This window comes from Grus americana, chromosome 2 (assembly GCF_028858705.1).
Source record: "Grus americana isolate bGruAme1 chromosome 2, bGruAme1.mat, whole genome shotgun sequence".
In the NCBI taxonomy this organism is placed as follows: Eukaryota; Metazoa; Chordata; class Aves; order Gruiformes; family Gruidae; genus Grus; species Grus americana.
In genome coordinates, this window is record NC_072853.1 from 134,257,219 (window position 1) to 134,271,172 (window position 13,954).

Here is a 13,954-nt window from a genome sequence, read left to right on the forward strand (position 1 = left end):
ATTTTGGTTTTGAAAATTGGGGAGGGGGTGTTATGTATATATTCAAATTCCTTGTTTTATCTACCTTTTTTCCCTCACTCTGAACATTAAAGGAGATCTAAGAATCTGTGTCCTCCATTTTTAGTTCCATGGGGAGAAAAAACAGAAAAAAAGAAAAAACTTTTTGAGAATTTGTATCTTTTAAAAAACCCACAAAACTACCAACTCTATAAAACATTGCCAGGATCCCTCAAAAGCTTCACCTCTCTAAGCTAGAAGAAGAATGGTTTTTCATCAGTTAAAAGTTTAAGAACTGGATCTAACTGTTGCTGGATACACTTGAGTAAAATGCATATCCTTAAACATGTGAGTAATTGACAGAGAGTTCAGAGTGCTTCTCATCTAGCTTGCAAGGTCAAACTTTCAACTACATTCTGAGTGTTTCGGGCAGCAGGGCACATGGACAGATTTTAAATTTGTTTTTAAAATGAACCATTTTATTGCGGTAGCTAACTAGCTAAAGAAAAATTAGGCAGTTGCATCTCCAGATGGCCTGAGACCCATCTATTGCCACGGTGGTGTCAAAAAGACTGATCTTTTCTCCTGCCTTTTCTGATTTTCCACACAACTGTGTAGGGTCTCTGTAACGATTTTCTATTCTTACCCCGGAGAAAAGACCTGATACCAAAGCAGAGTCTTCTAAGTATTAACATCTGTATATGAACTTCTCCCTCAAAAACTTCTGGAATATAATCCGGAATATTGCTTTTCCCCCAGTAGACTGGGATCTAAAGTACTCCCTGAGAGGTTATGGAGAGCCTTTATGTGTCTCAAGGGAATTTGAATCTTCAGCTTGCACTGCTTAGCAGAGGGCTGGACTCACCCGGATACAGGTTGTCAATTTTTTTTTTTCCTGTCAGCTTCAAAATTTGTATGAAAACAAGAGTCCTGTGAGCAGGAGCTAGAAACCAAAGGTGAAGGTCTTAGCCACGACTGGAAATTTGTTCACACTATCTTGATTTTTGGCTCACTGAATGGTTACGTATTTTGTACAGAATGAAACCATTCTCCCTTGAAGAATTCATAATTCAGACTCCTGTTCACAATACTCTTCAGACTAGCACTTCAGAAGTGGAAAACCCCCCTTACTTCCAGCCCAGCACTGAAGCAGACAGAGATTAGAATTGGGTTATTTGGTACGTTTCTAGGTTTGGAGGCTTAAACCCCATCGGTGCTGATACTGCCACCGTCTCTTTTACTTTTCTTTTTGCTTTTTTTGTAACGGAATAAACATTTTGTGTCAAGTCAGAAGGATGCTTCCATGTCAGCTTTTCTGTTTTGGGGATTAAATTCCCAAATTTCCAAACCTAAACTGATTGTGAAGATCCAGCCCAAGCAATGTTGGAGGAATCTGTGTGCCTAAAATATAAATCACTGTTTTAGCATGTGAAAGCGCAGGAAAAACTATAAGCGTACATACACATAAGGTCTAATTATATTTTTTTGTAACTCTGTACAAGCTATTGCTGTTGCAGAGGTTGAAACTCACCTCACCTAAATATAATTGGCCATATGGCAGACATCTACATCTGAGCTAGCTTCCCCAGGCACTTCTTACAGCCGGGGAGGAGGAATAGGCACTTTTAGGATGCTGAATATGATTGGCTTTGGAAGTCTGCTTTAGGGAAAGGCAGTCATACCTTGGGCTCCCCTGGTAAGGTATGCACTCTCTGTGAAGGGGCACGGAGTGACGAGCACAGACATAGGCATCTGTACAAGTTTGGTGAATTCTCCTCTCCACCTCTTTTTCTTTACTGTATCCTGACTTTCTTTGGCCTTTCTCTTATTGCTTATTCCCTCCTGTTTTTGTTACCAGGTGGTGTTCCTCTTGTATAGTTCCACTTTTCACATTCACTGCACAATTTGTGATTTTTTTTTTTTTTTTTGATGATTCAGCCAGTCTAGAAGTGATTAGTTGAGGAAATGCAGTCTTGGTTTTAAACAATGCTTGTGGAGATTGTAGAAGATAATAGTGATAGCTGTGATGAATTGATGCCAAGACAGAAGGGCAGTGGAGAAAAAAACTGCAGAGGTTTCTTTCTCATCTTAATTTGTGCATAATGTATGGAACACGCCTCTTCTATGAGCAGAGTCAGATACAAAAGACAAGAAACTAACTTATCGGGGGTCTCACTTTTTCTTTACGCTTTATTCTGTGATGGAAGAAGCAGGGTCAGTCAAGATAACTGAACGGAGCCTATGGAATTATATGCTCATGTCATATGCTCCATTACAATGAGGCGCTGACAACATTGTCAGACTTAAATTGTAAAGGCAGCTGACACGCAAGCAGTGCAAAGTGCCATTTGAAATATGTTTGCATCGGATAATCTTTTTGATTATGAATTTTTAAGAAAATGCAATGATTACTCCTGGGTTTAAAAAAAGCATTCCAGATCTGTCATGCATCCCATGTCATATCCCAAAGAGCAGCTTCATATTCAATGTCTTGTCTGCTAAAACCAGAGCACAGGGGGATGGCTGTGAGCGTTTCCACTGCAAAGTTCTTACCTTACATTGTGATGGCACAGAAGAGAATATCAGGATGTTAATGCAGCGTATCTGGGAAATAAATTTTTCGGGTACTTTAAGACGTTAGCCAATACTACTTTTATTTAGTCCATCAAACTATCATTACTTGAGATGCAAAAAAGTGAACTAGACTCTTTTCTTTCTCAAAACCCTGCTGTTTAGAGCTTTCTGTTGCAGGATTTAATTTTGAGATTCTGTAAGGATTGCCACTTTGTCTCTAGATCTGAAGTCCTATTTGGCACATTGACATCTACAATACTGTTTCACAAAAGACTACTATAGGCAGAAAAAAGGGCGGGGGGGGAAGTAGAGGTGTTATGCACGGTCTACTAGATGCACAACTATGCCTTCTATGATAAAATAACAGATTAATGGTTAAGAGAAGAACAGTAGTTGTCATTTACTTTTGAAAAATCTCTACCTCTGTCCTTTAAAGATGATATATAAATATGCTATTTGTATTTAATCAAGCAGAAGTATAAGTGGGTACCACTCTGTATGCACTCTCTTGCTCTTTCATATTGCAGAAAGAAAACTGATTAAGATGTGATAACACGCCAACAACACACTCAATGTTCTCTATCAGACTTTCACAATATTTCTGTAAATACTGTGTGGTAAGCTGGCCTTTAAGCTGAATCAGTTTTGGCGTCTGCAGTGCTACTCAAAATGGGATACTAGACAGTGTGAGCTTTGTAGCAACAAGCTATATGCGTAAACCAATTTTTTTGTATTTAATATCTCAATTTATTGTGGTAGGCATAGCTTTTGTCTGAATGTGTATTTTACTTTGAGTCCACATTATTATCTTCAATGTGATGTGCAGCTATTGATTTTGTCAAACAGGCAGTAACTGAAATCCTATTAGGAAGAAGTGTGATAATGTGTAGCATGTGTGCAGTGAGGAATGAATGTTGTACACGGATTTCCATCAGTGTGATGATGCATAGGAATTGCATGTCCAGCAGAGATGTCAAGTGCATTTATGCTAAAACAGACCAAAAAAAGCGTATAGATTATGAAATCTAGGGACACCAAGCAAATCCAGAAGGATGTTCAGCAGTACTAGTTCTTTGTGATTTGAGTGAATCCTATGAGAGGAAGCTCAGACTGTCAGGATGAAACCCTTTGATGAAGGAATGTTTGCTTAATATTAAGACTAGAGGTACATATTTTTTCCTGCTTTAACTGAAGGGTTTTGCTCGGATTAAGTAATATGCCAGCTGCATTCCTGGCACACAACAAACAATGAGATATTTTGCATAACATAGACAAAATACAGAAAAACAGCCTTTTTATTGCCTGTGATGTTAGCACTGTCTTTCAAACCTGGAAAGTGCCACCTTATAAGCAAAAGTAATACTGCAAATATAACTGCAGGATGCCACAATGCTGCTTTTTCTTCTGAGAAGACAGGTTTTTCTTTACACTCCCAGAACAATTTGCATTTTTCTATTGTTTGATTGGTTTAATTGGTATGTTTACAACTGTTGCAGATTGTAGTGTCTCCTAAGGCTAATCTTGAGATAATGTATTTATTAAATGCTAAAAGATAAAGATAAGACATCAGTGCACTGTTTCTTGCTATCAGTAACCTGTGAGAATAGACCAGGATTGGGGCGTCAACATTGGTACCTCCTGCTGAGTGTAATGAAGGGAGAGGGTCTGTGCAGTTTAGCCATGAAAAGTCATGGTGGTGTTATTCAGAAACAACTTGGGCTTTTATTGAAAATCCCACTTTGACTCTGGATAGGTTGTATGTATTATTACTGGCATATATTAATTGCTGCAAGCATGCAGGCACACAAGTTGTTTTTCCACAGAAGAACTGTTCTTTCCCATCTTACAGTTTGTGCTTACATCAACCATGATTAACAGTCCTCCAGACATGGGAATGAGTGTACAGGAAGGAAGGAAGGGAAGGTAATACTGCCAGCTTGCACAATTGTGCTGGAAACAGGACGACATTTAAGAAAACTGTGGCACTGCCCTCATATTTTCCTGCGTGGAATGGCAGAAAAATCTGTCCCTCTCAGTGGGGCAGCATCAAGGAGTAGAAAAAAGGTCCTTGTACCTTGCAAGGACAGCAAAAAAAGCTCCCTGGTCCTTGCCACAAGGGAAGGAAGGATGCAAGTAGAGGAAGGATGTATGACTGCCTTCTGGCACATGTAGACTGTACTGCTGGGTGGCTGCAGAGTACCCAGTCAGCAGATGCTGGAGTTACCAAGGTACTGAGATGTCCCAGGCAATTTTGTCTTCTCCTAGCAACCATTGCAGTCTGTCTTTCTGTTCAGAACAAAATAGCATTAAATATTCTCATTTCGCCTTTTCAAACTTTTTTTCAGAGTTGTGAGAGTGGGCTGTTGGCAGTTGTTAGCAATTGTATTACTTCAGGAATCCTTCGTGGACCTAATTCTGGTCATACCACATGTCTTGTGAATGATGTTTTAAATTTTACCTGCTCTCAGAAACTGGATGTCAAAAATCCCACTGCAGAATAGCCTTGAGCTTTGCATAGGTGTGTTAGACAAGATGCAGTGTGCAGTACGGGAGACTTTGCACACAGAGGTAAGACAATCCCTAGAAAAATGCCTGGAATGTCCCGCAAGTTTTTTTTAATACTAAAGACGAGCTGTCTTGGGAAAATGAAGGAAATGGGAACAAGTCGAGAGGTGTAGAGAAGAGTCTGGTGGCGTGGATGTGGCAGAGGAAGGGAAGAACTGAGGTGTATGCATGAGAGAGTGTCTGGGGTGCTGTAGGTCAAGTGCAGGGCACTTGAAGCAGCTGCAGTGGGACAGACGATGGCAGTGAGAAAGTATAAAGCATAAAATAATGCATAATACAGAATTTTACTGATAGAAAAAGGAACGGACCAACAGAGAGAAGCGGATGTAGAGTTGAGCTGACTAAAGGGACAGTGGCTGGTCATGTAGCACTTACAGGTAAAATATGAAGAATGCAGAGACAAGAGGCTGAGGAAGGGAGCTGGCTAGCATGGCAGGGCTGTTGCATCACAGGCTAGTGAGAAAACCTGTAGATCTGGAAATCAGATAGCTCTTACTTCTGCATGTCCATCTCAAGCTAAATTTTGGCCCTGAAATGCTTGGCTATTAGGAGAGGTTGTTTCCTCCTGAACACGTCAAAAAGCAAATGTCAGTTATATACGTGAACTTCAGCCAAACCTTAGCATGGAGAACTTACTTATCCTGGAGTCACACAATAAATCCAGCGTTACAGTGTGCTCAGCAGCGGCAAAGCAAACATTTGGCAAGGGAAGGAAGAAGCTTTAAGTGTATGCTTGTGAAAGAGATACGCTGTGCAAATAAATTACAGTTTGGGCTACTGAATTGCTCAGTCTCTAAGGACTGTGTAGTATTTACATGAAATTAAAGTTAAAAAAAAAAATAAATTCCCAGTGGAAAAGAAAATAGATTTGCTAGGAAAAGTGACTATAGTTTCAAAACTGGTGTAAGTATCTGTGTAATTTGATGAGCAGTTGACTGCTCCAAATGCGTGATAGCTTGTGTCTTACCAGTGTTGCATTTTGGTTTGTTTGCCTGTGCCAGTAACTATAACCATCCTTTCTTTTCCTGGTATTTTAGGTACAGAGAGAACTGGCTGCTGTCATTGCTTTGAAAGCAAGGAAATCAGGTGAGTCAGGCTGGACTTTAAAGCGGGTTTTGTAACGTTGTTCCCTTTTGTCATTTATTGAAGTATTTGAATTATCATTGCTGTCTTATTAACATGGGCAAGCAAAGATAGCAGACCTCGCTCCTCTCTCGGAGGAGGATCCGTGTATGTAGCACAATGCAATTACTGTCAAGCCTCGCTTCCCCTAGTTCGTCACATCTAATGACCTAGCTGATAAAATCAGAGTATTACAGCTGAATGTGAACTTGGGTCTCCTTCTGGCCAACATCACTATTTTCTCTGGGCTTGCAATTTATAAAAGACACTTATGTGTTTATTTGACTTACATTTTAGACAAATCAAGTTGATAGTTTAATCTATGTTTTCTTTTATGGTCTGGTATCTCACGCCATCTTTGCTGTGTTTTACCTGCCCAGTCAGGTGTCTTTCTTTATGCTAAAGCAAAAGGCCAACTTCACGCATGAGGGAGGGTGGTCTTTCCTGACGACTGCTCTAGTCCATCCAGATGGCTGTAGAGGCAAGTCTCTGTTGTCAGGGCAGTAGAAGGGGAAAGGCAAATGGATAAATGAAAATCCCTGTCAGTGTGTTACAGTGAACGCTGGTGATACGGTGCGAAGGCACTGAAATACGCGGTCATCCCGGCTCTGTCAGGGTTTGGTAGCACAGCCACTTTCAGAAGGTTTCTGCACCGCTGAGCTGGAGTGGAAGCAAAGGAGCTGTGTTTCCTGGGCGCTGCAAAGGAGCTAACACCACCTACTTGACCAGACCTGGCTCTAGACAGGGTTAACTCTCTGGTGTCTTCACGTACAGTGCAGTTAATCTGCAGCCAGGGCAAACTGCCTTTGACAAAGTGAAAGTGGAATGTATTTCTGGAGTCAAACAGAGGTGGAGTTTACTTTAATTACTGGTGTGTTCCCAAAGCCATTTAAGGTCTTTGAAAGCGAGCATTTTTTACTGAGCATCTATTGTGATCTTCAGTTATTTTGCTAGAAAGTGAGATCATGGATCTTGCATTTTTTGAGCTATTTTCTAACCCGTTAATAATATTGTGTCGTAATATCTGGATCCGTGTATCTATTTGTGGCTTACAAGTACAGCGCAAAAGTTATTACACACAACACGTGCACTACACACAACGTTATATCTTAAACCAGACACGCCAGAAGACATGGCTGGCATATCTACAAATATTTCCTTGTGAAAATGTAAGTATTACAAAAATATTCTAGACACAGTTTGATGCATTTTTGTCTGGAAATAGAAGTATCCTTAGGTTATGTCCACAGTCATCTGTAAATGTAAATCTGCAGAAAGTAAACACAAATCTAAGTGTGAATTCAGACCTAAATTGCTTCTGTGTAATAGCTTTGCCTCTGAAACTGCTGTAGTATTTTATGGTGTTAACACTCCTCCGCTGCTTGCCCTTACCTGGTATCACCCCAGTCCCTCCTGAATTCTAATAACTGAACATGGAAATGCTTCTGCTCTGGTTCAGTGCAGAGAAAAACAGGCTATTTTAAAGAAGTACTCAAGCTAATAATTTTTTTGCTGTAAAATGGACTAAGAGTATGGTGCCATGTACCTTTTTACTTAGTGCTTATACAGTTCTAAGAAATCTCTTTCCCTGCTTCTTGGCAGTTGTGTCAGTAAACATTATTCCTGCTACTGGTAATAAATAAAAACTCCATTCCCCAAAAGAGTTGATTTTAACCTGAATTAGCCTCTCATTTCCTTTTGGTGGATGGCTACATAAACGGTTGTGTCAGTAGAAAATGGGATGGGGGTTGGATTAGGAATGAGCTGTAGGGAAAGGAGGATAGCTCTTGGAGTCTTCTTTCTACAGTGTAATTGCAACCCACATTGAGCAGGTAGAAATATTTTAGTTCAAAATTACAGCCTTAAATAAACAAAGCTCCCTATAGAGCTTTGAAGTGCTGACCAGCCTGAATGTAAACACTTACAATATCAGTTTAGACCTGAACAAAAGATACCTCTTTAGTCAGTTTAACTAGTGCGTGCTTGTTGTTGAAATTTGCATTTCTTTATGCCTCATCTTGGACGACTGTAAGAAATGGCTACATGATCAGGCATAACTGTAAGGTCTAATTTAAGTTAATGCCTTTACTACAGTAGGAGCAGAGTAAATTAGGGTGGTTGATTATGCTTTTTTATTTTATTGCTGATGGTTAAATTCACAGCATAGCAGTTACTATTGGCAATCAAGCTATGGTATGCTGTGCCTGGTGAAGCAAAGCATATTTCAGAGAAAGTACTTCTAGAGCTAAAAGCCACAGTATCTTTCACAGATATTGTTCTTCTAACCCTCTCCAAGACTCCATAGAATTCCAGGAAACAAACCAACGAAGATCAGACAAAGGGTTTATTTTGGCATGAAAAGAGTGGAACATGGTTGTTGGGCCAGCTGCCCTGGGTGGCTTCCAGGCTGGAGTGAACGGCGTGGGCGCCTGCCTCATCCGCCCTGGGATTCATGAGTGGGGAGTGCAGGCGATGGGCACGGTCCTAACCTGCTGGCTGGAACCTGCCTGCCGTGGGTAATCGGTTCATTAACTGAAAGCTTTCCTAGAGATCGGCAGCACAAAATCCAAAGCTGCTGTGCAGAAGTTCCTGTACTGTTTCTGATGGTTTGGTGGTTTTTAAATTACAGTATTTCAAAATATTTCCTCTAGATAGCTGGTTAGCACTACCAGTAAGAGGGGAAAAAAAAAAAAAAAAAGAGAATATTTTTGCTTAATGCAAGGATTGTGTAATTTCTTCCTGAATTACTTTAATTTCTGGATATACCTCTGCCCTTAGAGAGGCACTTCACAGCGATTTAATTGTACTAGAAAAACTGGCTGATTAAAGCTTTCATATTACTTGTCTAGGACTATTGTAGTAATCGCTGGGTTACATTGCATGGCCAGTGCTGTAAAAGCACACAAACACCACAGCTCCCTCTGCGAGAGGTGAAGAGAGTCCAACTAGGAAGGTTTGCTGTGCTTGGAGAGGGGGGAAACATCGCCTTTGGTTACCCAAGTGAAACAGTTTATTTTTGTTTAAATGAAACTTGGGTTTGCTACCTAGTATGTGTTGTATATGAGAAGTAGTAATTACTACTATCCCAGTTCGTGGGCCAGAATGGCTGTTTCAGAGATTTAGACACTGTATCTACTGACAAAATGCTTTGAAAACCACGGTAGAGACCTGAGCCTGCTGTGGGCTAGGGCAGAGTATCAATTTCTTGCTAGTACAGGATCTGACTTGATGGAGAATCCTGGCTACCAGAAAATAAAAAGTGAGTAGGATGTGGGGGAGAATGACTTTTCCCCAAGAGGTGTTCTTCTGGTTTTACTCTGGGGTGGAAGAATAGGGGAAACACATAAAACTGACAGATGGCTGAAGGAAAAATGCAGAACCTGAAAAATGAGAAATTTCTGTGCAGTGGAAAAAAGCTCCGTTTTCATGTTTCAGATGTGTGCTGCAAGTATACCACTCCAATAGCGAGGCATAAGCTGATAGAGAGGTACTTGAGAGCCCTCATGCAGAGGGAGCTCAGCATTTTTAGCTTCTTTGCAAATAAAACTAAAAAAAGGGTAAAATGAATGTCTGTAATCCTGAAGCTTTGATGGACCTCAGCAACGCTGTTGACTAGAAAGCACATTTATATTTCATTAGAATAAAGCTCTCATGATAAAGACAACCTAAGAGACGGAAATGAGCTTGTGCACTTCTCTGTGGCTTATAAAAATGTATTGAAATTGTTCTTGCTTAGCCCTAGAAATAAATAGATTAAATGCTATCTTCCTTGGCTTGGTAAAAAGTCTTGGGGAAGCATATAACTGGAGCAGAAGAGAACTTTGTTTGTAATTGTAGGCACTTGGCATTGGAATTGTTTGTTTATACCTTGGTGGCTTCTGATGGCTTCCACAAATGTGCTGAAACATAAGAGAAATGCAGATTCTCCTCTGAAGGTTTACAGGGGTTGGCATTTATCTCAATTGCTTGTCAGGGCTCATGACACGTTTCTTATGTGTTAGAGATGGTAGCTAAAACAAGGATAAAAAGCAGCAAATAGCCTAAGGCTGGAGGCTTTAGCCGGTGGCGTAGCTACACAGGTACATCTGAACTGATCAAAATCTGTCAGGTAGATGCTCTGAACTGCTGTTAATCCCATCCACAAACACGACACCTTGCGTTTCTGTGCATGAACCTACCTGCACCCTGTGGCGTCACCCAGCAAATTCCTTTCTATCTAAAGGGGTTTCTGTAACTTTATTCATGCAAAGGGACATTAGTAAGAGCATGGCTTTGGTCCTGGTGTTTCTGAATCTAGGGGCTAATTAAGATAGCAGCTGACAGAGTATCGATGCGGTAGGAAGAGAGCGACAGCAGCTTCTCCCCAGGCGTTGCGGGGGCAGCGGCGGGGCTGTGGGTGCTTCTCCCTCCCACTGTGAAGGGCAGGGCAGCCACAAAAGCCCTAACACTTGTGTGTGGTTTTGCTCCCTCTCAAGAATGATGTTCAGGTTTCCACAATAGAGTTAGATACTTTTTAGTCATGCCATTCTTAAATTGACAAGCTCTATTGATTTTTTTTTAAAAGCTCATTTACATTTTATTTATAGTAATATGACTTTTGCAACATATTAACTTTATATCTGAGACCTTTTGGAAGACCTCCACCCTATTCTGACATATATGTATGCATACCCACCCTTCCCCTTTTCTTTTGTATTTCTTCTGTCAGGACTTAACTGCCTATGTGATTTGCTTAGTACTTTTATTTTAGGGCAGATGATTCAATATGAAGCAGTCACTGGGGCTTGAGCTTTTCCGACATGAATGAAAAGCAAGCTGTGAACAGCCATTCCTTTTCCCAGCCGCTGCGCCACCTCTACAGCACTGCTGTCAGAGGTGATTGCGTGACTCGGCTCTAACACACTCCAGGCAATGTCAGCCCGGTTAAAAACATGAGAACAGCCAGGCTGGGTCAGGTTAAAAGTCCATCCAGCTTCGATCCTGCTGTGAGTGATGAGTAGGGGATGCTTAGAGTAGAGAAACAGAGCAAGTACAAACCGTTGTCTTCTGATGTGCGTACTCAGCATCTACCAGTTTGTGCTAGAGGGATTTTGCTGTACCCACACTGTTGTGTTAGATAGCCTTTGGTGGACCTTTTCTCCATTAATTTATTGAATTGCTTTTTGAGCCTGCTTAAACTCCTGACCTTCATCATTTCTTGTGGCAGCGAGTCCCACAATTCCTATGTGTGATATGTGAAAGCATATTTTTTCTTTTTTATTCCCCATGATCCTCACTCTGTTGTGATATAGCTCTTTGGTGATGGAAAGTGGTGAATAATCCATTCCCAGATCATCATCATACTATTCAGGACTTTGTGTACCTCAGTCATACCCCCAAGTTGTCTCATTTCCAGGCTAAATCACTAGCCATTCCTCATACCGAATCTATTCCATTAAATCTGATCATATTTGCCACATCTATTGTATTATTTTTGAGATGGGGCAGCCAGAGCAGCATGCAGTATTGCAGCAGCCTGTGCTGGAGCTGACACAAAGTGAGGGTGGCAGCGTCTTATCAGGGTGGGGAGGTCGAGGGATGTGGGAAGAAGCTCAGTAAGACCCTTTTGGCAGCATTAAGCTGTTTTATCAGCTTAGTTAACTCAGGAAACTGCATCTTTACCATTCAGCCCTTTTCCCCAAGTAGCACAGATCCTTGTGAGTCCTCTTGGTAACTTTACTCCACAATAATTAGAAAAAGCTTTGTCATTTGGTACTATATGAATATCCTATATTATGTCATTAGTTTTATTTACTTGTAGAACAGGGTTGTTTATATAATAAGGGAAATCATTAAAATTTGAATTAGATTTGTACACATACTTGAAAAATGAGGTTACAAATACATTGTGAAAGGTCATTCAGGAGTGCAGCAGTTCAGTATTAAGTTTAAATCTCAAACATATTAAGTAACCTTTGAATTTACAGGTTTTGTAAACAAGCAGATACACAAGATCTCTGATGTAAAATGTGCACAGTTTATTATCACTTATTCTATGCCACTGAAAAGGGCATAAAGAAGGATGAAAAAACTTGCTCCTGTTTACAGAATAAAGTGGCAGTCATGTGCCAGAGAGATGTGCATTTTCCCTTGTGGAAAAACTGAGAAAGTTTGAAGCGTGGGAAAAGGTTAACATCAGTAGGATCTTACTGCTTTTCTACGTCCCCTTATGTCTGTTTTCAGTGAGTTCATTTACTTAAGACCTTATTTCATTACAACTTTCAATTCCTCCAAGCATCCACTTCTTTAAAGTAAGGGTTGAACTTAGCAGAATGTGTGGAATAAGAGTTCTCCTGCAAGCGTTACAATAGCATTCATCCTGGAGAAATGGCTACTCAAAGTAACGGTGCAGGAGTGTCATGCTTCTGGTAGGTCTCGGTAACTTTATCCTTACTTTTCCTCTGCCCATTGAAATGTGTTTCAAAATAAAAGTTGCACCTGAAAAAATAGCTAGGGGTATTTTAAAAGTTACATTGTGCTTTAAGGATTTCATGCCTTGAAGTAAGGGAGGTAATCATGTTGGCTTCTTTAAGTGATCCTTTTATAACATTTTATACCTTATTGAAGGGAATGCCCACCCCTAGGGACCAATATCTTATTCCATCCCATGGGATTCTTCCATTACTCCTGAGATCGGGCATACCAAGAAACCAGCAGTGCTTCAAAAGGATGAGATCAGATCCCTCCTAGCCCTGGGGAATGGTGCTCATTGTGTTGGCCGGTCAGGAACACCAGGGAAGTCATCGTCCCTCTGTACTCGGCTCTGGTGAGGCCGCATCTTGAACACTGTGTTCAGTTTTGGTCCCCTCACTACCAGAAAGACATTGAGGTGCTGGAGCGTGTCCAGAGAAGGGCAACGAAGCTGGTGAAGGGTCTAGAGCACAAGTCTTATGAGGAGTGGCTGAGGGAACTGGGATTGTTTAGCCTGGAGAAAAGGAGGCTGAGGGGAGACCTTATCGCTCTCTACACCTGCCTGAAAGGAGGCTGTAGCCAGATGGGTGTTGGTCTCTTCTCCCAAGTAACAAGCGATAGGACGAGAGGAAATGGCCTCCAGTTGCACCAGGGGAGGTTTAGATTGGATATTAGGAAACATTTCTTCAACAAAAGTGTTGTCAAGCACTGGAACAGGCTGCCCAGGGAAGTGGTTGAGTCACCATCCCTGGAGGTATTTAAAAGACGTATAGATGTGGTGCTTAAGGGACATAGTTTAGTGGTGGGCTTAGCAATGCTAGGTTAATGGTTGGACTTGATGATCTTAAGGGTCTTTTCCAACCAAAGCTATTCTATGATTCTATGACATGTATGTGCGACACACACACAGAGCTCTGTGGCTGAATCAGTGACCACCTGCTTTCTGCCCACCCTGGGCAATGCTGGGGGTGGGAAGTGCCCTGGACAACATCAGTGAACGGACTACACAGTTATGCTCAACAGCTGATGTAAAGCAGAATGGACTCTGAGCCTTGGAAAAAGAAGGAAAAGAGCTCCAAAGAGCTCTCCGGTGGGTATTACTCTGATAGGGATTTTGGCAGCTTATGGTCTGTTTTTCCCCGTCGTTGCAGAACGTCAGGCATAGTTCTTTCTGTGTGATCTATAAGGCACTCGTGTAGAAGAAATGAGCAATGCAGAATAGCTGTGTAGGTGACACATGTTTTGC

General features: G+C 41.2%; 1 protein-coding gene across 3 annotated transcripts in view; it reads left to right on the forward strand.

Annotated features, from left to right (window-relative positions):
• Positions 1-13,954, forward strand: part of RAPGEF5 (Rap guanine nucleotide exchange factor 5) — a 160,294-nt gene that overhangs the window by 37,783 nt on the left and 108,557 nt on the right. For all 3 annotated transcript variants that reach the window (XM_054815308.1, XM_054815306.1, XM_054815307.1), the window contains exon 7: positions 6,174-6,222. In XM_054815308.1, coding sequence (XP_054671283.1) covers positions 6,174-6,222 — 49 coding nt within the window. The remainder of the gene's footprint in view (positions 1-6,173; positions 6,223-13,954) is intronic.